Source organism: Hylobates moloch, unplaced genomic scaffold (genome assembly GCF_009828535.3).
Source record: "Hylobates moloch isolate HMO894 unplaced genomic scaffold, HMol_V3 SCAFFOLD_4, whole genome shotgun sequence".
In the NCBI taxonomy this organism is placed as follows: Eukaryota; Metazoa; Chordata; class Mammalia; order Primates; family Hylobatidae; genus Hylobates; species Hylobates moloch.
In genome coordinates, this window is record NW_026652279.1 from 61,325,400 (window position 1) to 61,352,173 (window position 26,774).

Sequence of the window (26,774 nt, forward strand, 5' to 3'; positions counted from 1 at the left end):
TTATGCAGGAAAAAGACACATGAAAAAATGCTCATCATCACTGGCCATCAGAGAAATGCAAATCAAAACCACAGTGAGATACCATCTCACACCAGTTAGAATGGTCATCATTAAGAAATCAGGAAACAACAGGTGCTGGAGAGGATGTGGAGAAATAGGAACACTTTTACACTGTTGGTGGGACTGTAAACTAGTTCAACCATTGTGGAAGTCTGTGTGGCGATTCCTCAGGGATCTAGAACTAGAAATACCATTTGACCCAGCCATCCCATTACTGGGTATATACCCAAAGGACTATAAATCATGCTGCTATAAAGACACATGCACACGTATGTTTATTGCGGCACTATTCACAATAGCAAAGAGTTGGAACCAACCCAAATGTCCAACAACAATAGACTGGATTAAGAAAATGTGGCACATATACACCATGGAATACTATGCAGCCATAAAAAAATGATGAGTTCATGTCCTTTGTAGGGACATAGATGAAACTGGAAAACATCATTCTCAGTAAACTATCGCAAGGACAAAAAACCAAACACTTCATGTTCTCACTCATAGGTGGGAATTGAACAATGAGAATACATGGACACAGGAAGGGGAACATCACATACCAGGGCCTGTTGTGGTGTGGGGGGAAGGGGGAGGGATAGCATTAGGAGATATACCTAATGTCAAATGATGAGTTAATGCGTGCAGCACACCAACATGGCACATGTATACATATGTAACTAACCTGCATGTTGTGCACATCTACCCTAAAACTTAAAGTATAATAAAAAAAAAATCACAGTAACTTAGAAAGATTTTAATCCTCCTATTCAATTGTCAATAAAGAATTGACAAATTTTAAAAAAAGGCAAACAAACTTTCATTATCCTTTACTATTACATGAAAATCTTATTCAAGAGAGAAAGCCAAATTTTACCCTTGCATTAGTCTACTATTAATGTCAACCCCAATTTTCTAATGAAACCTTATAGACAATTCTATCAAATTTTTACCAGTTTGACCATGAGGTGAGATTCTTATAAACCTCTAATAATTCTTGACAAATTTTGCTAGAGAGCAGATTTGTGCCTTAAGAGAACTTTGTTGTGCTTGTATTTCAATGCACAATTTATGGAAAAAAAAAACAATGCCCTTTTAAATTTAGCCAATATGTTCATGCACAAAATTTCTTTTGCAAGATTAATTTTTTACAATCCTTCTACAACTTGTTTAAATCTTCAGCTTTATCTCATCTAATTCAAAACAATCCTTTAACCATGGTCAAAAACTTACGTTTCTATGCCTTCTTATAATCTTTTACTAAAAACACATTTTACTGTTCTTACACACCTTGTATGTAAATCCATTTTCAGTTGTCTCAATTACATGTTATAATGGTAACTCTTAGCAATTTTTAACTTTAATGTAAAATCTGATAAGTTGTTTTAATTATGCACTAGGCACCAATTCCACTCTGACTCCTTCCAGCATAATTAAGAGCATGGTTAATTTCATATGTCCCCATGCCTTACCAAGTTGTAAAGCAGGCTAGCTGAACAATTCTCAAAGGTGAAAGAAGCAGTTTACAGCCTTAAAACATTTAGCAAATCTAGCATCTGACCTACATGATTCAGCCCACGTATTTACATTGTTATGACATTTGTATTTTACCAATTACCTTTAAATTGCCTCTATCTCTCAAAGATTAAAGTCACATGAACTAAAAGGCATTACAGCTTTTATTTTTCCTTCAAAAAATATTTGATCTAAGCATTTATTTTTCTTTAAGCCAATTAATTAGAGCTCTTTTTTATATAAACATCACACATATAACAAGTATATGATTACACAGAAGAAGATCCAGTAGTTGTTACACTTTTTGTTTGCCAATCTCCTAATCTGATTATTGGCCTCAGCGTGGAGCCCTTCAAGAAACAGAGTAATCAAAATAATATGGTTTGACTCTGTGTCCCCACCCAAATCTCATCTTGTAGCTCACATAAGTCTCACATGTTGTGGGAGGGACCTAGTGGGAGATGATTGAATCATAGGGGTGGGTCTTTCCTACACTGTTCTCAGATAGTGAATTAGTCTTACAAGATCTGATGGTTTTAAAAACAGCAGTTTCCCTGTACAAGCTCTCCTCTTGCCACCACCATGTAAGAAATGCTACTTGCCTTCTGCCACGATTGTGAGGCCTCCCTAGCCATGTGGAAACCTCTTTTTCTTTATAATTTACCCAGTCTCAGGTATGTCTTTATCAGCAGTGTGAAAAATGACTAATACCAGTAAATTGGTACCAGTAGAGTGGGGCACTGCTGAAAAGATACCCAAAAATGCGGAAGCAACTTTGGAAATGGGTAACAGGCAGAGGTTGGAACAGTTTGGAGGGCTCAGAAGAAGACAGGAAAATGTGGGAAAGTTTGGAACTCCCTAGAGACTTGTTGAATGGCTTTGGCCAAAATGCTAATAGTGATATGGACAATGAAATCTAGGCTGAGGTGGTCTCAGATAGAGATGAGGAACTTGTTGGGAACTGGAGCAAAGGTGACTCTTGCTATATTTTAGCAAAGATACTAGGGGCATTTTGCCCCTGCACTAGAGATATGTGGAACTTCGAACTTGAGGGATATGATTTAGGGTATCTGGTGGAAGAAATTTGTAAGCAGCAAAGCATTCAAGATGTGACTTGGATACTGTTAATGGCATTCGGTTTTAAAAGGAAAACAGAGCATAGAAGTTCAGAAAATTTGCAGCCTAATGATGTGATAGAAAAGAAAAACCCATTTTCTCAGGAGAAATTCAAGCCAGCTACAGAAATTTGTGTAAGTAACAAGAAGCTAAATGTTAATCACCAAAACAATGGGGAAAATATCTCCAGGGCATGTTAGAGATGTTTGTGGCAACTCCTCCCATCACAGGCCCAGAGGTTGAGGCATAGGAGGAAAATATGGTTTCATGGGCCAGGCCCAGGGTCACCATGCTGTGTGCAGGATTGGACTTAGTGCCCTGCGTCCCAGCTGCTCCAATCACAGCTGAAAGGGGGTGACATAGAGCTGAGGCCACGGCTTCAGAGGATGGAAGCCTCAAGCCTTGGCAGCTTCCACATGGTGATGAGCCTGCGAGTGCATGGAAGTCAAGAATTAAGATTTGGGAACCTCTGCCTAAATTTCAAAAGATGCATGGAAATGCCTGGATGCCCAGGCAGAAGCTTGCTGCTGGGGTGGGACTCTCATGGAGAACCTCTACTAGGGCAGTGAGGATGGGAAACGTGGGGTAAGAGCCCCTACACAGAGTCCCTGTTGGGGAACCACCTAGTGGAGCTGTGAGAAGATGGCCACCAGTCCAGACCCCTGAATGGTAGATTCACTGAAAACTTGCACTGTGTGCCTGGAAAAGCTGCAGACACTCAACACCAGCCTGTGAAAGCAGTTGGGAGGGAAGCTGTATCCTGAAAATCCACAGGGGCAGAGCTGCCCAAAACCATGGAAACCCTCCTCTTGCATCAGCATGACCTGGATGTGAGACATGGAGTCAAAGGAGATCATTTTGGAGTTTTAAGATTTGACTGCCCCGCTGGATTTTGGACTTGCATGGGCCCTGTAGCCCTTTGTATTGGCCAACTTCTCCTATTTGGAATGGCTGTACTTATCCAATGCCTGTACCCATATTGTATCTAAAAAGTAACTAACTTGCTTCTGATTTTACGGCTCATTGTTGGAAGGGATTTGCCTTGTCTCAGCTGAGACTTTGGACTGTGGACTTTTGAGTTAATGCTGAAATGAGTTGAGTTTTTGGGGGACTGTTGGGAAGGCATGATTGGTTTTGAAATGTGAAAATACGAGATTTGGAAGGGCCCAGAATAACATAGTTTGGACCTGTGTCCCCACCCAAATCTCATCTTGTAGCTCCCATAATTCTCATGTGTTGTGTGAAGGACCCAGTGGGAGACGATTGAATCATGGGGATGGGTCTTTCCTGGACTGTTCTCCTGACAGTGAATTAGTCTCGTGAGATCTGATGGTTTTTAAAATGGGAGTTTCTCTGTACAAGCTCTCTTTCTTGCCACCACCATGTAAGAAATGCCTTTCACCTTCCACCATGATTGTGAGGCCCCCCCCCAGCCATGTGGAACTATAAGTCCTTAAACGTCTTTTTCTTTATAATTTTCCCAGTCTTGGGTATGTCTTTATCAACAGTGTGAAAACCAACTAATACACAGGGCTAGGAAAGCATGCAGTTTCTAGGGCCCAATAAACAAGCAGAGCTGGAAGACAAAAACAGATTTTGAGAGGGATGTATCCACTTTCAATTCCTGGGGTTCTATGAGGAAAACAGAGGTTTCTTCCCAAAATGGGGTCAGTGGCACTCTCTCTGTTTTTCCCAAGGAGTCCCATGTGCCGAGAAGTTATCTTAGGGTCACTCACGTGTGCATTAAGAGTGGCAAAACAAAATGGAGAAAAGTAATTCAGTCGATTGAGAAAAAACCTTTTCCAGAAAAACATAAAAGTCTCTTAAATATACCTATAGCTTTGATATCCACTTTTAATTAAGCTGAGCATTCTTTAAGAAAATCCTTTTAAATCCCTTGTTACCCAACCTTAGCCATGCGAACCCACCAACATTTCTGGCTTTTGAACTTTACCAAAAGTAACCTCGCAGGTGAAACCAACAAGCTTCAATTAATGTTATGACTTAACTATGAATGTATGAGGTATATATTCAAAAAGGTGGTAAGCAGTTTTTACAAAATCTAGAACCTCTAAAGGTAACTCAGAGAATGGAAGCTAGAAGTTGTTCATGGATGGGAAGAGAATCAGCAAATGGTAGAAGTCACACAGCTGTTTACTTGAAAGTACTCATTCCCCAAGCCAGGATTGAACCCAGGCCACCATTGTAAAATGGGAGAGACTAAAATTAAGTACTGCCACATGGTTACATTTCAAGCTCCCAAGGACATAAAACAATATGGTGGCCTGCAGCAAAGTTTGATACTGACCAGTTTGTTGGGCTAACTTGAACAGTGGGCTTGTAGGGTCCTAGGCCAACATTCTATCCTAAGGCACCCCTCTTTCTGACAGAACCATACAGAAAAACACACAAAGCACACCAGATTGGCTATAGCTTAAGACAAACCTCATAAATCATTTTTCATTAATCAAAACTTTACGGAGAATATAAGCAGTTATCCTCACCATTTTTTTTTTTATCGGTTTGCACAGGGAGAGTGAGGCCAAAAGACTTTGGACTAACAAGGCCAAAAGTCTGACTGGGTAAAAAAAAAACTTTTACCCTTTTGCCGGCATGTCAGTCTTCTGGGTTCCCTTCCCCTGAGCTCAATTCTAAGCCAAGCAGTTTAAGGTTTGGTAAATTAACTTTTCCTAGTTTAGAGGATGCATCCGAGGAGAGTGTCCTATAGTATGGGGATGCAATTACTCATCCACAAAGAGAGGGCAGAGGAGGAAAAAGGAAAAAGAAGGCTTTTTTTCCAAGGTGTCCCCCCCAGGACTCAGGATGCATTCAAGGGAGGTACAAACTAAAGATGAATGGTTACCCATTCATGAATGGTTCTTTAGACAAAAGAACTGCCTCAGTGGGTGCATGGACTAAAACAGAGAGAGTGCCACCGACCCCATTTTGGGAAGATGAATGGTTACTCAGCTGGGAAGAGTGGATAAGCCATCCCCAATTCCTTTTACTTCCCAGTGAATACCCAAGGTACATGAGGGAGAGAAAAAATAGGCATCTCTTTTCTTTCTTATGTCCTTGTATCCCTGAGTCCCAGCGACCTTGACAGGGTGCCACCCATGGGTGCCAATGTGGCTTTCACTCATAGTAACAGAAGGGCCAAGGGGGTGGGAATATTTGAACTCACCCACATATGCCCTGTCCTTGCCTGTTGTCATAACCTTTGAGTTCCCTAGACCTCATTTATGCCATGGATACAGGCATGACCTCTATCCATGAAACAGGAGGCTTGGTTTAATTGGCAGGAATTAGCCATGGTCACCTATGCTGTGCATTTTACCTTCCATTGTTGTCTGCCTCTGGACCCCTCATATTCAATTTTCTATCCTAAGTCTTCAACTCTAAGCTTGGAATTGAGTTTGGGACAAAAGAACTGCCTCAGTGGGTACATGGACTCATCAAGTCCCAGGTGTCCCTCACCAGACTGCAGCCAGCAGCCAGCGGGACTGCTCCTCTGCTGCCTCCTTACCATAAGCCAAATGCTAAGGTAAAGCTGAGGAGCTGGGTCCTCTTCAAACAAGGGAGCGAAAAAGGGTGTCCTGTGGCCTAACAAGATGCCTTCCAAAAGGAGAAAAAAAAAAACAACTCTTGCATAGAAAACTCCCTGTATCTACAGGGCTGTGTTAACTGCTGACAGGGTGGAGAAAAGGAAGAAAAAAAAGCTTAAGTTCAGGGCTGGGAAGATGCCTGGGGTAGAAACCTCTTATTTATTCTTATGCAAGTGGGTTTCTTCAACAGGAAAAGAAAGTTTTAATTGCTGTCTCCTCCTTCTTGGCTCAGCAAGGAGAGGAAAGACTCCTTGGGCACCTAGCAGGAGGGGACAGCAAGTGAGAAATGCTGGCCAGCCAGCCATGTGGGACCCTTGTGCCATGTGCCCCAGCCAGGAGGGGAGCAGGGCAGGGAGCTTGCCAATCTGTCTTGTGTGCATGCCCGTGGCCATTGGGGTGGGGGTGGAACACCCTCACTATTGTAAAAGAAAAGATAGATGCCATTACAGTCCTGAAAAAAGAAGGAAAATGCCATAGAAAAGACTGAGTTGGACAAAGGCCAACATTCCTGATCCCTAAGAGCAACAGGGGGTTGGGGGGCAGGTTGCAGTATCCCCTGCCTTCAGAAAAAGTCTGAGGATGAGAAAGCTCAGAAAAAAAAGTGGAAGAGATTGTTGGGTCCACATTTTACTCAACATTCTGACAAATGCTGGACAAGTCTCCAAAATGATGCAGAATTTTTTGCTCCTTAGTTCAGCCTGGTCTGGGTTCTTGTCTCACGACCAGGAAGAAGTAGATACGTGGACACTCGAAGAGTAAGCAAGGCAGGAAGTTTTATTGAGTGATGAAACAGCTTTTAGTGGGGAGGTTACACAGGGGTAGTTTCCCTGCCTGAAGGTAGGAGAGTTTCCAATATGGCTGAGCCCAGGGCTTTTTATGGGCTTTTTATGGGCTCAGAATAGGGAGTGCGTGCTGATTAGCTTGTGAGTACGCAAAAAAGTCAAAGACACCACTTAAAAATGGGCATGATAGTGTAGGAAACCAATTAGGAAAGGGTAGGTATATGTAAAATAGGTGAAGGCTGAGTATCAATCAAATGAAGGCACGCCAAACAGGGGGGCGGGTTCTCATTCCGGTTCAAGGATTTACCAGGGACTGTTTCTGGCTTGAAGGTTGAATTTCACCAGGGACCTGCCCCTATCTGCCTAGATATTTATCAACAAGGCTGCAATCAAGTTGTCAGTCATGTGAAGCTCGATTAAAGAAGGATCCATTTCCAAGTTCACATGGCTGTTAGCAGGATTCAGTTCTTTGCAGGTTTTTGGAATGAGGGCATTTCCTTGATGACTACTGGGAAGAGGTCACCCTCAATTCCTTCCCCCGGGCTTCTTCATATGGCAGCTTAAACCCCCTTATACATATATACTTTGCAAATATTTCTTCCCAATCTGTAGGTTGCCATTTTATTTTATTGTTTCCTTTGCCATGCAGAAGCTTTTTAGTTTGGTATAGTCCCATCTATTTATTTTTGCTTTTATGGCCTGAGATTTTGGTATGATATCCAAAAAATTATTGCCACTACCAGTGTCCAAAAATTTTTCCCTTTGTTCTCTTTTAGGAAATTTATAGTTTCAGGTTTACATTTAGGTATTTTATCCATTTTGCAAAACTCCTAATTTTGGTACATAGCATCTGTTACAGTCAGTCCTCCGTATCTGTGGGTTCCACATCCAGGGATTCAACCAACCATGAAAAAAATATTTGAGAAAATATAAATGGTTATGTCTGCCCTGAACATCCACAAACTTGTTTTTCTTTTTATTATCCCCTAAATAATACAGTATAACAACTAGTTACATAGCATTCACATTGTATTAGGTATTATAAACAACCTAGAAATGATTAAAAGTACAGTTATTCCTTGTTATATGTGGGGGATTTTTTCCAGGACCCCCAAGTACACCAAAAGCCATGCATACTACAGGTCTTGAGGTCAGCCCTTTGGAACCCACATATAAGAAGAGTGGTGCTCCATATACACTGGTTTGACATTCCTCAATAATGTATTTTCCATCTGTGTTTAGTTGAAAAAATCTGCTTATAAGTGGACCTGCACAGTTCAAGCCCACATTGTTCAAAACTCAACTGTAAAGAGAACAATATGCGTAGGTTATATGCCAATGCTACATCATTTTACATAAGAAACTTGAGCATCCATGGATTTTGGTATCCACAGGGGGTCCTGGAATCAATCCCCTATGGATATTGAAGGACAGCTGTATATCTTGATGCCTCAGCCAAAATCTCAATATAAGCATTCTGTTTTGTGTATATGTCTATTTTTCCAACTAAAATTGAAGTTCCTTGAAGGCAAGGACTGTGTCTCACTCATCTTGGTGTGCCCCACCTATTACACTGCAGTACCTGCAGCCTTTAGTAAATATCCATGAATTAGCAAAGCAGAGAGGAAACTGTCTTAAGATGTTTATAATGCTTAAGAAATGGCTTTGCTGGCTGGGCACGGTGGCTCACACCTGTAATCCCAGCACTTTGGGAGGACAAGGTGGGCTGATCACTTGAGGCCAGGAGTTCGAGACCAGCCTGACCAACATGGCAAAACCCCATCTCTACCAAAAATAGAAAAATTAGCCAGGCATGGTGGGGCACACCTGTAATCCCAGCTATTAGGGTGGCTGAGGCAGGAGAATCACTTGAACCCAGGAAGCAGAAGTTGCAGTGAGGAGATCGCACCACTGCACTTCAGCCTAGATGACAGAGTGAGACTTTGTCTCAAAAAAAAAAAATGCCTTCACTGTTGTTTCATTCATTATTTCTTTCACTCATTCAACAAACCTATTCATGCACCATGCTGTTTGCCAAGAGGGTATTCTCAGCTTAGAAGGAGAGTACCATAATTTTTTTCCCACTTCAAGAAACTCTTCTTTGTCTTCTAGCCACAGAGCTAACAATGACTAATGACGGAACTTTAGGAAAGCATCATGGTAATATATCTGAATTGGCATAGAAATATTGCCTCGTGATATATCCCTCCCTGAAATTGTCACACCATGTGATTCACTCAAAACCTTCCAATAGCTTCCCATGACACTTAGAATAACAACCAGCTAGGTAACAGATTATCCACCCTTTGCATTTTCCAGCTTCGTTTTCCATTGCACACCTATCATGCACTCCTTTCCAGGAATATCTTGCTATTTTTGAAAGAAGCCAAGCAAGCTCTTACCTTAGTGCCTTTACACTGTTGCACTGCTCCCTGAGACCCCTTTCCTTCATTTCATTCATACCTCAGCTCAAATACCACCTCATCAGACAGGCTTTTTTGGAAACTCACTCTTAAAAAGCATTCCCATTATCTCTATTTCCTAACTGTTTTTGATTCTTCATGACATTATGCTATATTTTTCTTTGATTTTTGTTTACCATCTGACGTGGTTTGGCTCTGAATCCCCACTCAAATCTCATCTCAAATTGTAATCCCCACGTGTTGAGGGAGGGAACTGGTGGGAGGTGATTGGATCACGGGGGCAGTTTCCCCCATGTTTTTCTCGTGATAGTGAAGATGTTTTCAAGAGATTTGATGCTTACACCTGTAATCCCAGCCCTTTAGGAGGCTGAGTGGGCAGATCATTTGAGCCCAGGAGCTCGAGGCTGCAGCGAGCTATGATCACACCACTGTACTCCAGGCTGGGCGACAGACTCTAAAAAAAAAAAGAAAAAGAAAGAAAAAAAAGAAAGAAAGAAAGAAAAGAAAAAAGTAACGATAGTGATTTTGTCATTGGCCAAACACTGAGGCTTGAGTCCAGCATTACCTGTCCAAATGCTGGTTGAAGTCTGCCCCCTAGAGTAGAGTAACCAGAATGTCTTGACACTAATAATGAGCTGTATGAAGGTCATAACAACACTTGGCTTTTCTGGGAGGCTGTCATACTGTTTTCTGCATTACTTGAAAGTGTGTCAGCTATTACTTTTATAAGCAAAAAAAGTTTCCATTTTAGGAGGGAAAATAGTAACTACAAATACAATTTTTCATTGTGAGAGAGTAATCTATGACAGTGTTTTGCCTACAATAGGCAGAATTAATTCAAGTTTTAGGGTCCTGCTTGTTTAGAGTCACACCCTCAAACTGTATATGGTCGTCCCTCAGTATGCACAGGAGGTTAGCCCAGGATCCTCACAGATACCAAAATCCGATGATGCTCAGGACTCTTATATAAAATGACATAGTATTTGCATATAACCTATTCACATCCTCCTGCATACTTTAAATAATCTCTAGATTACTTATACTGCCTAACACAATGTAAATGCTATGCAAAAAGTTGCTATACTGTATTGTTTTTATTTGGATGGTTTTTAATTGTTGTATGATTATTATTATTGGTTATATTTTTGAATATTTTTGATCTGTGATTGGTCAAATCTGTTGATGTAGAACCTGTGCATATGGAAGGCCAGCTATACATTGAGATGCTACTATGTGATAGGTGCCTATTGAATTTTGGGAATGGAAAGATGATTAAGATATGGTTTCTCTCACTAAGAGTTCACAGGATAGAGAGGAAGACAGACATGTAAGGAAATCATTCCATTACATAATGAAACCTACATGAGCTATACTATAGCACAAGAAAGAATATGAATAGACAGGGCACTTTTGTTTAGAGAAGACAGATGGAAACAAGGAAGAATGGAAGAAAGTTTAGGTATAACAAAATTTACTTAAAATGTTGTAACTAGTATTAGGCCAATTAACCCAAAATAGCACCTTGGATTAATTAAATTTAAATACATTTTAAGCTCAGTTAAACTTAAAAACTAAAATTTTAGTAATATAAAAAGAGGTTTGAAAGTTAGCCAAGGTATAGATCAGTGCTATCTAATAGAAATATAATACGAGACATATACGTCATTTTAAATTTTCTAGTAACTACATTTATATAAGGGAAAAAAGATAAAAATTAATTTTCATAATATATTTGATTTAACCAAATATATCTAAAATATTATTATTTCTATTGTAAGAAATGAAGCAAGATATAAACGGCCTGAAATCAGGTAGTAGCAATGAGAATGGAGGGAATTGGGTAGATCCAAGTGATATTTAGAGGCAAAATAGACACAAGTTGATGATTAATTAGATGGAGAATGGGAGAAAAGGAGGAGTACAAGTGGCTTCAAACCCAGGTAAGTTCTTCCACGAGCAACTGGTAAATGATGCTACAGTCACTGAGATAAGGAACACAGAAAGGGGCAGAAGGAGAGCAGACAGGGCAAGAAAGAACAGTTTACTTACAAAGATGAGTTTGAGATGTCTGTGAAACCTGTAACTAATATGTCCAAGAGATGCTTTTATATATGAGCTGCTCAGGAGAGAGTCTGCACCACAGGGATAGATTTGGGAGCCATCAGCACATAGGTGGCGGATAGGCTGGACGTGTTTGAGATTACCCAGGGAGGATAAGGTGACTGAGGCAAACGCTTAGGCAGAACTCTGAAGAAAATCCGTATTTAAGGTATATAGATCTCTCACCAAAGCACCAAAGACAACCAGCAGTGATCGGACAGGTACAAGGAAAACCAGTAGAATATAAGTCTCAACAGCCAGCCAGAGAGGGGGCTTCAAGAGGGAGGGAGTAATCAGCAATGTCTGATGCTTCTAGAAAGACAAGCAAAGTCAAGAGATGTTTTCACAGAATTTGACAGTAAGGAGCTCAAGGGTGACTTTGAAGAGAATGGTTTCTATAAAGGGTAAGGATAGAAGTCACATTGCAGCAGACTCAAAACTGAGGGGAAATGTAGATAACTCTTCAAGAAGTTTTCTATGAAAAGGAAGATAGCTAAGTTGGTTACTATTGGCTATCAAGAATGGTATCTCTTGGTATGTTATGAGGGAAAGTTTTTATGATAGAAATGAGGGCCGGGCGTGGTGGCTCATTCCTGTAATCCCAGCACTTTGGGAGACTGAGGTGGGCGGATCACGAGGTCAGGAGATTGAGACCATCCTGGCTAACATGGTGAAACCCCGTCTCTACTAAAAAAATATAAAGAAATTAGCTGGGCGTGGTGGTGGGAGCCTGTAGTCCCAGCTACTTGGGAGGCTGAGGCAGGAGAATGGGGTGAACCCGGAGGCAGAGCTTGCAGTGAGCCGAGATCGCGCCATTGCACTCCAGCCTGGGCGACAGAGTGAGACTCCGTCTCAAAAAAAAAAAAAAAAAAAGTGACTTGACTCCACTTACAGACCATTTAAAATTATGTAATAAACAATTTTATTGATTAAAGAGATGTTAATGATACATTCTTAACTGAAATGAGATTATGACTGAAAAAGTGTTTGATGTGCACTTATGTTCACGTGCACATATACACATAAATAGCATTCTGGAAGTACACACACCAAGGTATTAACCATATTTATCTCCAAGAAGGTAAACAAACACATTTAAAATTTTTGTTCTGTTAGGCGTGGGGGGCTCACACCTGTAATCCCACACTTTGGGGAGGCCAAAGCAGGAAGATCTCTTGAGCCCAGGAGTTTCAGAACAGCCTGGGCAACATAGGGAAACCCCCCCACCTTACAAATAATTTTTTTTTTAATTAGCTGTCTGTGGTGGTGTATGCCTGTGGTCCCAGCTACTGGGGCAGCTAGGGTGGGAGGATCACTTGAAGCCAGGAGGTTGAGGCTGCAATGAGCAGTGTTTGCACGGTGGAAGATGATTGGATCATGGGGAAAGTTTCCCCAGTGCCGTTCTCATGATAGTGAATGAATTCTCACAAGATCTGATGGTTTTATAAAGCAATTTTCCCTGCTCTTGCTAGTGCTCTCTTTCCTGCCGTCATGTGAAGAAGGTCCTTGCTTCCCCTTCGCCTTCTGCCATGATTGTAAGTTTCTTGAGGGCTCCCCAGCCATGTGCAACTGTGAGTCGATTAAACCTCTTTTAAACTTCTTTTCTTTATAAATTACCCAGTCTTGGGCAGTTCCTTTTTGTTGTTGTTGTTGAGATGGAATCTCACTCTGTCACCCAGGCTGGAGTGCGGTGGCACAATCTCAGCTCACTGAAACCTCTGCCTCCCAGGATCAAGCAATTCTCCTGCCTCAACCTCTTGAGTAGCTGGGATTATGAGTGCCTGCCACCACACCTGGCTAATTTTTTGTATTTTTATTAGAGATGGAGTTTCACTGTGTTGGCCAAGCTGGTCTTGAACTCCTGACCTCAGTGATCCATCTGCCTCAGGCTCCCAAAGTGCTGGGATTACAGTCATCAGCCACTGCATCTGGCTTTGGGCAGCTCTTTATAGCAGTGTGAGAATGGATGAATATAGGAAATCGGTACTGCAGAGAGTGAGGTACTGCAATAGAGGTACCAGAAAATGTGGAAGTGACTTTGAAACTGGGTAACAGGCAGAGGTTGGATCAGTTTGGAGGGCTCAGAAGACAGGAAAATGTGGGAAAGTTTGGAACTTCCTAGAGACTTGTCAAATGGTTTTGACCAAAATGCTGATAGCAGTGTAGACAATGAAGTCCAAGCTGAGATGGTCTCAGATGGAGATGCAGAACTTTTTGGAAACTGGAGCAAAGGTCACTCTTGCTATGCTTCAGCAGAGCAACTGGTGGCATTCTGCCCTTGCCCTAGAGATCTGTGGAACTTTGAAGTTGAGAGACATTATCTGAAATTGGAACTTATGTTTAAAAGGGAAGCAGAGCATAAAAGTTTGGAAAATGTGCAGCCTGACGATACGGTAAAAAAGAAAAATCCATTTTCTGGGGAGAAACTCAAACTGGCTAGAGAAATTTGCACAAGTAACAAGGAGCTGAATGTTAATTACCAAGACAATGGGGAAAATGTCTCCAGGGCATGTCAGAGACTTTCACAGCAACCCCTCCCATCACAGACCCAGGGGCCTAGGAGGGAAAAATGGTTTCCTGGGCCAAGTCCAGGGGTCCCCTGCTGTGTGCAGCCTTGGATTTGGTGCCCTGCATCCCAGCCGCTATAGCTGTGGCTAAAAGGGACCAAGGTCAGCTTAGGCTGTTGCTTCAGAAGGTGCAAGCCCCAAGTCTTGACAGCTTCTATGTGGTGTTTGTTCTGCAGGTGCACAGAAGACAAGAAATGAGGTTTGGGAACCTCTGCCTAGATTTCAGAAGATGTATGGAAACACCTGGATGTGCAGGCAGAGGTGTGCTGCAGGGGCAGAGCCCTCATGGAGAACCTCTGCTAGGGCAGTGCAGAAGGGAAATGTGGGGTGGAGCCCCCACAAAGAATCCCTACTGGGGCACTGCCTAGTGGAGCTGTGAGAAGAGGGCCACTGTCCTCCAGACCCCAGAGTGGTAGATACACTGACAGCTTGCACTGTGCACCTGGAAAAGCTGCAGACACTCAACACTAGCCATGAAAGCAGCTGGTGTATTGGGGGGCTGGGCAGACGGGCTACAGAGCCACAGGTATGGAGCTGCCCGAGGCCATGGGAGCCTACCCTTTGCATCAGTGTGCCCTGAATGTAAGACATGGAGTCAAAGGAGATTGTTTTGGGGCTTTTAGATTTAATGACTGCCCCACTGAATTTTGGACTTGTATGGGACCTGTAGCCCCTTTGTTTTGGCCGATTTCTCCCATTTGGAATGGGAGCATTTACCCAATGCCTGTACCCCCATTGTGTCTTGGAAATAACTAACTTGCTTTTGATTTTGCCAGCTCATAGGTAGAAGGGACTCGCCTTGTCTTGGATGAAACTTTGGACTTGGACATTTGGGTTTAATGCTGGGATGAATTAAGACTTTGACTGTTGGGAAAGCATAATTGTGTTTTGAAACGTGAGGACATGAGATCTGGGAGGGGCCAGGGATGGAATGATATGGTTTGCCTGTGTCCCCACTCAAATCTCATCTTGAATTGTAAACCTCATAATCCTTTGTCAAGGGAGGAACCAGGTGGGAGGATCATGGGGGTGGTTTTTGCCATGCTGTTCTTATGATAATAAATTCTCATGAGATCTGATGGTTTTATAAGGAAGTTTTTCCTGCTCTTGCTAGCTCTCTCTTTCCTAATACCATGTGAAGAAGATCTTTGCTTCCCCTTCACCTTCCACCATGATTGTAAGTTTTCTGAGGCCTTCCTAGCCATGCAGAACTGTGAGTCAATTAAACCTCTTTTCTTTATAAGTTACCCAGTCTTGGGCAGTTCTTCATAGCAGTGTGAGAACGAACTAACACTCCCCTTTTCCTTTTTATTTCTGCTAAGTCAAAGTCAATGCTTGCATAAGCAATCAATTACAGTATTAGTTATGAGTAGTACTTTTGGGGGATTTTCCTCTTCACAAAACAGGTAAGCTGCCCTTGGGCATTTGAAGGTCTAAGACAGATGAGGAATAAATAGAGAGAGCATTAGAGAACTCCAGTATCTTTGCTTTCAGGGGAAAACAATTAGTGATAGAGTATGGTTCCACAAAGTTAAAATCCAGTACATAAAGCTGACCTCAGAGAACCAGTCTTCACCCATGTAATCAAAACTGCAACCTACCCTCACTCCTGCTATTCTCACTCACATCCACTCATTCACATGCACATCACACACAGACTATCTCAGAACCTGCTACTAGAGGAAAATGAACATCCTGCCTCACATTAGGACCATAAGCTCCGGCATCAGAATGAACTGGGCTCTAGCCCTAACTCTGCCACCACACCAACAAGCTACAGAACTCTCTAAACTTTGTTTCCTCATCTAGAAAGTGAAGAAAAAAATAGGTCTGTGATGGTTAATGTTAGGTGCCAGCTTGACTGGATTAAGGGGCACCCAGACAGCTGGTAAAGCATTATTTCTGTCTGCACAGATGTGTCTGTTAAAGTGATTCTGGAAGAGATTGGCATTTGAATCAGTGGACTGAATAAGGAAGATCCACCCTCACCCAATGTGGGCAGGCACCATCCAATTGGCTGAAGACCTGGATAGATGAAAAAGGCAGAGGAAAGGATAATTTTCTGTCTGTCTGTCTGTCTCTCTCTCTCTCTCTCTCTCTCTCCCCTCTCCCTGAAAGCTAGGATGCCCTTTTTTCCTTCCTTGGATATTAGAACTGCAGGTTCTGTGTGGCCTTCGGAGTCAGGGACTTGCACCAGTGACTCTCCCCTACCCTACCTTCAACCTAGGACTGAAAGTTATATAATCAGCTTCCCTGTTTCCGAGGCTTTCAAACTTGGACTAAGCTACCCTACTGGCTTCCCTGGTTCTGAGGCCTTTGAACTTGAACTGAGCCACACTACCAGCTTCCTTGGTTCTCCAGCTTGGAGACAGTTTATGTTGGGATTTCTCTGCCTCCATAATCATGTTAGCCAGTTCCCCTAATAAATCCCCTCTCATATATCTCCATCCCTATTTATCTCTATCTCTATCAATCTATCTTTATCTCTATCCTATTGGTTCTTTCTCTCAGGAGAATCCTGACTAATACAAAGTCCCACCTCAGAGTGCTGAAGCTTATTTTAGGTAATGCATTAAAGCATCCAGCATAGTACTTGGCATGTTAATTACCAGTTCTCCTTAAATGATGGCCATTAGACACACTTACATAATTACTTCTGATAAGAAAGTAAACTCAAGAGTCATACCAATGACTTTTATTTAAGATGATTTATGAGTTGATGTGTAAGAAGGGTTGGTGAAGCTATGTGGGTGGCTCTTTAAATACCTTCCATTACATTTTCAAATTTTTCTTTATTCTATTAAAATACCTTTTATTCTCTTTATTCCCATAAAAAGGCAACCAAGCAGATTATACTCTCAACTAAGATGCCAGCAGTAATTGGGGTATGATGCAAGTCATCTTGGAGCAGCTACATACCCTGCCCACTGCAGTCACTCAGCATCTGCAGTTGCTTTTTATAGCTGTTTTTACCCCCAACCCCGCCCCCACCCACATCCTGAAATGGTGAATTAGGGCTCAAAGAAAAAAACCAAAACAGTAGCATCTGATATCATGAGGCGGAAGCAGAGTATTATTCAGGCCCTTTTTCAAACAGGGGAGCCATATGTGCTTCTCCATGTTCTTCTTTCCTAGAGCTCCTTTCTTCCTCTACTTTCTTTCGGGATTTTATCTCCATCCTCAGGCATTCTCTTTCATTTCTCTCCTTTCTGCTTTCAGGTCCCTGAAAGGGAAAGATCAGAAACAGGTAAAAATGCACAAGCAGGTGACAACACTCCACATTTCTCTTAATAATCAGACACGGAGAAAGCCCTGATGGTTTAGCAGACTTCCACCTCTTGGTTTCTAGAAATAAATTAGCATAAACCTAAGGATGTTGCTAAAGGTTTTGGTCACAAAGAAAAGAACAGAGGGGGTTGGACATCAGCAGATGGTCTGGGAAGGAAGTACAACCTGCACATGCCTGTGACTCTTTGCCTCTGAACATACTGAGGGGTGTGATTTCATGGCATAATGAAATTAATAGTCCCCTGGTGCTTTTTGAAACGGAAAGTGGCAAATGAGATCACACATGGAATGATTCTTAGCTTTCTGTGTTCACTCCCTTAAATTACATTAATAGTAGAGTTTGCACTAAATTTTAATGTGAGGACTAGGGGAAGAATGAAGTGTTAAGGAATGACACCCAACCAGATTTACAACCCCCAACATGTGTCCCCAGGATTCCACATTATTCACTGATTAATTGAACATAAACTGTTGCTGTAGGATCAGGAGATATAACACTAAATAGACCTACTTCCTAGATATTACACCTAGATGGAGGGATACAGACAGTCATCAATAAACCTAAAAGGAAATTAAAAAATAATCAATAGTGATAAGTGCAATGATAACTGTAAACACAGTGATAGGGACCTACTGGAGGGTGGGGGTGGTTGCTTCTTTAGTTTGTATGGCCAGAGGGTGCCTTTCAAAGGAATTATCAAAACAATGGCATTGATAAATGTGGCCACCGTATCTATTTATCCTTCTATTTTCAAAAATAAAGAAGCAAAATCATTACTCCTCTCCTATTTGAACTAGAAATGTTGGGAAACCCCTGAGTGTTTATCAGGTGAAGTTAAGCAGTGGTGAGTGGTGGTCACATGAGCAAGGTCATGCTTGCTCAGCTGTGTTAGCTGAGAGTTATTGAGGTATCTGTTTCACACAGTGGTGTCAGCCACTCTACAATGTTAATGCAGTCATGAAGGTCTCTTATCAAAATGGTATAAGAAAGAGAAAATAGAGTGATGATTAAAGACAATCTGAGAAATGCTTGTAAATAATGCCCTGAAATACATTTTATCACATCTCTTAGACGCTAAATGTGAAAATTATCAAAAGAAGCCAAGTGAATTTTTAAATATCAAAATGAAAGAATTTAACGTTTTTGGTCATGATCAGGACACAGAAACAGTTTCTGGTTCTTTTTTATGTCAAAATATGTAAAATTTAAATCTAGGTATTAGTATACATTTGGTCCCCAAACAAAAGACGATATAAATCATTTTTAAATTTGCTGAAAAAGAACACTTTCTAATGTAGTTAGCCTTAGGAAAGTGTGTAGATTATCAAATAGGGAAAAGTTGAAGTGTATCTGTATATGTTTGGAATTTCTAATTTTGCATTAAGATTTTATAATGTACTCACTAAAAACTGATATAAAATAAAATATTCAATTTACAATTAGTTATTATCTAACGTGCAAATATTAAAATAATTTTATAAATTCCTAACAGATTTCTAGTTATTACATATAACTGTGAAAAAGAGTTTTTGAGTTTAAAAAGTAGAAAATGTTTCCCTAAGTATGTTGGAACTCAAAAGGAAGAACGTGGAAAATGAATGCAACAAGCATATTTTGTATTTTAGAGATAATATGATGAATATCTTTTTAAGCAAAATGACTTTATACACTTTTAGGGCTTATAATAATAACATTAGCTAATGTCATGAAAGACAAGGAAAGACTGAGAACGTGCTCCAGGGTAAAATAGAGCAGAGGGACATGAACCTTGGTAGCAACACATGATTTCAAATTTCACTATAAAGAATATTATTGGGACAACTGGCAGAAAAATATAAATAAGTTTTATGGATTAGAGATAAAAGTATTATATCAGTATTAATTTATTATATGAGTTTAATTATTGTATTGTGTTTATGTCAGGGAATGTTCTCATGCCTGTGTTTGCAGATGGGAAGAGGAGAGATGGTGCAGGCAAATAGGGACATGTTAACATTTCGAGGTAATCTAGGTGAAGGGTGTAAGGGAATTCTTTGTCCTATTCTTGCAACATTTCTCTAAGCCTGAGACAATATGAAAACAAACAGTATTTTTTTAAAAAGACAAAACAGGAATTCTTTTTTTTTTTTTTTGAGAGTCTTGCTCCGTTGCCCAGGCTGGAGTACAATGGGTCCAATCATAGCTGACAGCAGTCTCAAACTCAAGCACAAGAGATCCTCCCACCTCAGCCTCCCAAGCAGTGAGGAATACAGGTGCAGGCCACCATGCCTGGTAATTTTTTTTTTTTTTTTTTTAATTTTCGTAGAGACAGGATTTCACTATGTTGCCCAGGCTGGCCTCAAATTCCTGGCCTCAAGCGATCCCCTGGCCTCAACCTTCCAAAGTGCTGGGATTACAGGAATTCTTGATAATAAGGTTTAGATATAGTAAAATGACAGCTGTTCACTATTCTCCCTTCCTTGTTCCTCTTATGATCAGGTGGAGAAAGCAGCCTACTGAAGGGAAACCATATGGATACAGGGTCACTCTGAGCAAAAGTGAGGTGTCATCTGAAAGGCAAAGATGCATAGTGACAGTCCCAACAGCCAATCTGCTAGGTAGAGAGCACTGTGCTCAGGTGGACAATGAAATTCGAAGCACCCAAGTATCTTCACCAGTGGACTCACAGAGTCTAGCTCCAGAACCAGGAGTCATTACACTTAGGTGCCATTATTTGTTTTATCTACTACATGGCAGCAACCCATTATTATTCCTGTTTTGCAAAATAAAACGAAAAACTAAAGACCTACAAAAAAGAAGCATTTTGCTCAAGGCCAGTCAGTGAGCATGCTGCAGAGTTGAAACTACCCCCACATTAATTGATCTTCAGTTTATTACTGTATGTATCAAGTTTAGCATCACCAGTGGAGTTTCTATTCTTCCCCCTATTTCATGTCTGTCTCTTCCTTTTGCTTTACTTTGACTCCCATGACGTCACCATGAGCACCTAGCCCACTCCTATTCCTGGATACTTACTAGACGGTGTTTGGTCGTTCTTGTGTTTTTTAAGTATAGGAGAACAAAATACCATCATAGACTATTTGCTAGAGGACTAAATATGAAAGGAAAGAAGCCATGGGGCATTTTTTTTTCCAAATTGTAAAAGGGGAATGAGTTACAATTATTTATAATAAGGTTGATGAAAGCAGGCTCAAGAAACTAGGAGGCTGGGTGTGGTGGCTCACACCTGGAATCCTAGCACTTTGGGACCCCAAGACAGGAGCATTGCTTGAGCCCAGAAGTTTGAAACCAGTCTGGGCAACATAACAAGACCCTGTCTCTAGAAAAAAAAAGTTTAAAATTTAGTCGGGCATGGTGGCACATGCCTGTAGTCCCAGCTACTCAAGAGGCTGAGGTGGGAGGAACATGTGAGACCAGGAGTTCGAGGCTGCAGTGAGCCATGATCAGGCCACTGCACTCCAGCCTGGGCACCAGAGTGAGACCCTATCTCAAAAAAAAAAAAGAAAAAAAAAAAGAAAGAAAGAAAAACTAGAAGACTTTGGTAACAAAAATGTTCTGGGAACTCTTCCTATACCAGATGTCTTCAATTATAAATAATTTTTAGAAATTCATTCTGGGTTATGTTAAACTGGATGTCATTTTTCAAAGATCTTATTACCAAGCTGTAAATGAAGAAGTTAGATTTGTTCCCCTCAATCTTAAAGAGGACAAAACCTTTGGGTTTCCCTTTTTAAAGTGGCTTAAATATTCAGCAGCTCTGTTACATACCAAAGAGGCAGAACGTTTGGTTCTAAAGCACAGTTGCTGTTCAAAGGACTCTGAAAATTTCTCAATTTTGGAGTGGGATCTTCCTTTTGATTCCAGTGGCTCCTTCAACGACCCATCCTCTGAGTATTTTCTGTAATCCCGCACGTGGCTATGGCATCGAAATTCTTGGTCCTCATGAGAATGCCTTCTAGGAAGACGGTCAGATGATCGGCATCGGAATTCCTGGTCCTCATGAGAATGCCTTCTAGGATGGCAGTCAGATGATGGAATTCTGGAAAGCACAGGAAGCTGAGAATACAGAATGAAAAAATTTACAATATAAAAGGACTGTGCAATGTTAGCATAGAGGCAGAATGTTTATAAACTACTAACTAAATGAATCTCATGTTGAATTGATATATTATCTTTGTGAAAGGAAAATAAAACTTGGGGTCCCCAAATCACTAAGCTAAAGGGAAAAGTCAAGCTGGGAATCACTTAGGGCCAACCTGCCTCCCATTCTTTCAAAGTCACCCCTCTGCTCACTCATTTATCTCATGCATTGAGACAAACACAGACCTGATTGCCTACTTTGGAGAGGCTAATCAGAAACTCAAAAGAATGTAACCATTTGTCTCTTATCTACCCATGACCTGGAAGCCCCCTGCCCACTTTGGGTTTTCCCACCTTTGCTCTGAGTTGTCCTGCCTTTTCAAATCGAACCAATGTTCATTTTGCATATGTTGATTGATGTCTCATGTCTCCCTAGAATGTATAAAACCAAACTGTGCTCTGACTACCTTTGGCACATGTCATCAGGACCTCCTGAGGCTGTGTCAGGGGCATGAATTCTCAGCCTTGGCAAAATAAACTTTCTAGATTAACTGAGACCTGCCTCAAATTTTGGGGGTTCACATTTTGGCAACCATGAAGGGATTCTGAGTGGAGATGCCCCTGACCTTTGACAAATCTCCCATTGGTGCTTGGTACCCGCATAAGCTAACTGTATGGCTCAAACCAATAGGACAATTTGCTGAGGTCTGAGACCACCCCCTCCAGAGAGTCCCTGATCTCCCAAAATTTGGTCAACATCTAAAGTTTATTTTGCTGTACAACTCCTCTCTATTTTTTTTTTTTTTTTGGAGTTTTACTTGCTTCCAACAAGGAAGGCAAGATTTCCTGTTGCCATGATGACGGAAGGCAGGTAACTCCTTTATGGAGTTTGAGCTCGCTTCCAACAGGGAAGATGAGGTGTTTTTTTTTCCCTGCTTCTTAGGATGGTAGAGAGCAGTCTAAAGCCTGAGACCCATCCCTAGGTAAGGAACTGAATTAGGGTTTGTCTTGGCTAAAGTTAAGATTGACATCCAGGCCAGGCATGGTGTCTCATGCCTATAATCCCAGCACTTTGAGAGGACAAGGCAGAGGGATCACCTGAGGTTAGGAGTTCGAGACCAGCCTGGCCAACATGGTGAAACCCTGTCTCTACTAAAAATACCAAAAAATTAGCCGGGAGTGGTGGTGCGTGCCTGTAGTCCCAGCTACCCAGGAGGCTGAGGCAGGAGAATCGCTTGAACCCAGGAGGTGGAGGTTGTGGTGAGCCGAGATCACACTATTGCACTCCAGCCTGGGCAAGAAGAACAAAACTTCGTCTCAAAAAAAAAAAAAAAAAAGATTAACATCCAGCTGGCATTAATTTCTCCTTGCCATTAGAGCACTCAGTGACCATGTAAGTTGTGCCACCGTTTGTTTTAACTGCTTTTTTATTGTTGTTTGTTTCTGTTTTTGTTATTGTTTCAGTCTTTTTCCCATTGGGTTTGATCAACTCTATCTGACTTGATCAAATCCAAAGGAAATTTCCAAAATTATGGGGAACAAGGCCTCTGAAATGGCTACGTTCCCACCAAAAAAAAAAAAAAAAAAAAGTGGTACGGTGTGGAGAAAAACGGCCAGCAAAAGGAAAAATAAAAAAAGGAAAGATTTTTTTGACTACTTAAGAGTCTTTATTTACATAACAAGGCCATCTTTTTGCTAGCCAGGCCAAACTGAAAGCAATGGCTGTCACCTCACATTGCAGTTTGATAGCTAAGGTCCTGCCTTCTTTTTTCCACCATGACAGCCTGGGTTTTGTTTCTTAAATAAAGCACTTTCTGGTTTGACACTTGGTACTTCTGAAATAACTACAATTTTTCCTAACTAAAATATGGTAATAAGATTTAAAAAGTTTTTTTTAAGGAGCTCAATGATTAAAGTAAGCTTAATTAAAAGCTAACATTCAAGATGTTTGTGTATATGTGTATGTGTGTGTGTTTGTATTTAAAAGGCCTTTATGTTTTTGGTTGGTTTTTTTGTTTTTGTTTATTTGTTTGTTTTGTCTCCTACGACCTTGTCCTTTTTTGAGCAAAAGTTTTTTTCTTCTCAGTTGACTGAACCCTGTTTTCTTCATTTCCTTCTGCTGTCTCTCCTTTCTCTTGCATCCTCTGCTGCATGAGAGACCTAAAATAGTATATAATAGCCCAGGGTTCTTTAATGAAAACGGAGAAGGTGCCAGACTTCCTTTGGGGGAGAAACCTGTTTTTCCTTATGGAACCACAGGAGTGTAAACAGACAAGTTTGTCTCAGCTTTTAAACTGCTTGCTTTTGTACTGTGTCACCTGATTTATTATTAAAATAGTTATTGCAACAGAGGATACCCTTGGGTTTTTAAAGAAGAATGTATTTAGACACTTAGAAATGTCTTCATTTAAAAAAAAAAAAAGTTTAAGTGCACTATGAAAACAACACTTGGGCTAGCCTCAGGATAATTCTCCGTTTTTGGAAACCCAGGATTCAACGTGGGCTCTGCCCAAAGCTCAGAGATCCAGTTAAAAGATAGGTAGTCCCTGAGTAAATAAAATTAGTCTCCTTATACAATCCTATAATAGATTTTTATAATTTTATGTTTTATTTGACATCCATCTTTAATCTCCCTCTAGCATACCAGACTTTTATTCTCCATACCTTATAATGTAAGTTTTGCTACTGGATTTTTCACCTGAGTTGTTTCCTTTAATATGCATATTTAAAACTATTTAGCTGATAACTACCTAGGGTTGCGAAACAGGTTATTAAGAACCTGAATGTCTAAGATAGGAAAAAAAATGAATTTTATGAATCTATAAGATGTACTTCCTTCAGCATCTGTAATACCTCTATGTATTTATGTGTTGTGTACACAGTGTTTCACTACTGAAAATATATAAAAGAGCTCTAACTAACTGGTTTAAAGAAAAATAAAAGCACTTGAATCAAATACTTTATCAGGAAAAAAGAAAAGACTAGTCAAATGCGTTTTCAACTTTATGTAACTTAAGTAAAACCTTTAATAAGTAAGATAACTTTAAAATTATTGGTAAAATAATATTATAAATGTTTTAAGAATTGCCAGCATACATATTTGTTTGCATTTATTTATCAAGTAATTTTATGCTTATCCCTGCCAAATACTATAAGGTGACAAAATTTGACATAGGGGTTACAGAACTATAAACCCAGCCAAAAACAGAATGATCTTTACTCATGTAATATTTAATAAATATGACATTGATATTGGTTTAATAAAAATAGCTACATTTTGAATTTAGTAAGATTACCATAACTTCTAATCTTGTGGCTTTAGGCAGTCTAGTCCACAGGCACTGAGGTTTGTTTTGGCAAAGGACTGTTATTGTCTTTGTTTCAAAGCTAAATTATAAGCTAAGTTCCTCCCAAAGTTAGTTCAGCCTATGCCCAGGAATAAACAAGGACAGCTTAAAAGGAAGTTAAAAGCAAGATGGAGTCAGTGAAGTCCAATCTTTTTCACTGTCTCAGTTATAATCTTACAATGGTGGTTCCATAACTTTAAATGATGACTATCACAGTTTTCATAAATAATCTAGGTAAATAATTAAAATAAAATAATTAGGTAAATGTAATTGGATAAATACTTGTAGACAAACTCATCATAATTTAGAATCTATAGTTAATCTAAAGAATAGAGATTTCATTATTTGGGTATTTTCCAGTTAAAAATATATTTGTAGGAAAACATTCTTTCTTAAAGAAAAGGTGTGTCATTTTAAAAAAGAACAATTTTTGTTTGTCTAATTCAAAGTTTATTTAAAGGTCATATATAAAATAAGGTAACAGGAACCAGGAAACAAGAGAGATGTAAAAAAAAAAGTTATCAAAATAAAGAGGAAATTTTCTTGTAAGAAAGCTTAAAGAGAAATAATTTCACAGGAGAAAGACTCTTGTATGGTAAATTTAGTCCTGGAGTAAAATGATTGGTTGTTTAATAAAGAGGGATAATCAGGACAAACCAGAAAATCTAAGCATGTCATGAAAGGTCTGTATAAGTCATAATAATGGGATTTTTTTAATTCTCTTTTTTTTAATTATACTTTAAGTTCTAGGGTACATGTGCACAACATGCAGGTTTGATACATAGGTATACATGTGTCAGGTTGGTTTGCTCCATCCATCAACTCATCATTTACATTAGGTATTTCTCCTAATGCTATCCCTCCCCCAGCCTCCCACCCTCCAACAGGCCCCAGTGTGTGATGTTCCCCCCACTGTGTCCAAGTGATCTCATTGTTCAGTTCCCACCTATGAGTGAGAACATGCAACGTTTGGTTTTCTGTCCTTGTGATAGTTTGCTGAGAATGATTGTTTCCAACTTCATCCATGTCCCTGCAAAGGACACAAACCCATCCTTTTTTATGGCTGCATAGTATTCCATGGTATATATGTGCCACATTTCTTAATCCAGTCTATCATTGATGGACATTTGGCTTGGTTCCAAGTCTTTGCTATTGTGAATAGGGCCACAATAATCCCTCGGGTATATACCCAGTAATGGGATCGCTGGGTCAAATGGTATTTCTAGTTCTAGATCCCTGAGGAATCGTCACCCTGTCTTCCACAATGGTTGAACTAATTTACACTCCCACCAATGGTGTAAAAGCATTCCTATTTCTCCACATCCTCTCCAGCACCTGTTGTTTCCGGACATTTTAATGATTGCCATTCTAACTGGTGTGAGATGGTATCTCATTGTGGTTTTGATTTGCATTTCTCTGATGACCAGTGATGATGAGCATTTTTTCATGTGTCTGTTGGTTGCATAAATGTCTTCTTTAGAGAAGTGTCTGTTCATATCCTTTGCCCACTTTTTGATGGGGTTGTTTGATTTTTTCCTTGTAAATTTGTTTAAGTTCTTTGTAGATTCTGGATATTAGCCCTTTGTCAGATGGGTAGATTGCAAAAATTTTCTCCTATTCTGTAGGTTGCCTGTTCACTCTGATGGTAGTTTCTTTTGCTGTGCAGAAGCTCTTTAGTTTAATTAGATCCCATTTGTCTATTTTGACTTTTGTTGCCATTGCTTTTGGTGTTTTAGTCATGAAGTCCTTGCCCATGACTATGTCCTGAATGGTATTGCCTAGGTTTTCTTCTAGGGTTTTTATGGTTTTAGGTCTAATATTTAAGTCTTTAATCCATCTTGAATTAATTTTTGTATAAGGTGTCAGGAAGGGACCCAGTTTCAGCTTTCTACATAT

The 26,774-nt window shown here is 40.3% G+C and overlaps 1 protein-coding gene across 4 annotated transcripts in view; it reads right to left on the bottom strand.

Moving 5' to 3' along the window:
- Positions 1 to 16,842: 16,842 nt before the first annotated feature.
- Positions 16,843 to 26,774, bottom strand: part of LNP1 (leukemia NUP98 fusion partner 1) — a 55,251-nt gene continuing 45,319 nt past the window's right edge. For all 4 annotated transcript variants that reach the window (XM_032150311.2, XM_032150310.2, XM_058437584.1 and 1 more), the window contains 2 exons: positions 21,220 to 21,507; positions 16,843 to 17,385 (listed from right to left, as the gene is read on the bottom strand). In XM_032150311.2, the coding sequence (XP_032006202.1) occupies positions 17,236 to 17,385; positions 21,220 to 21,507 (438 nt within the window). In that variant the 3' untranslated portion in view covers positions 16,843 to 17,235. The remainder of the gene's footprint in view (positions 17,386 to 21,219; positions 21,508 to 26,774) is intronic.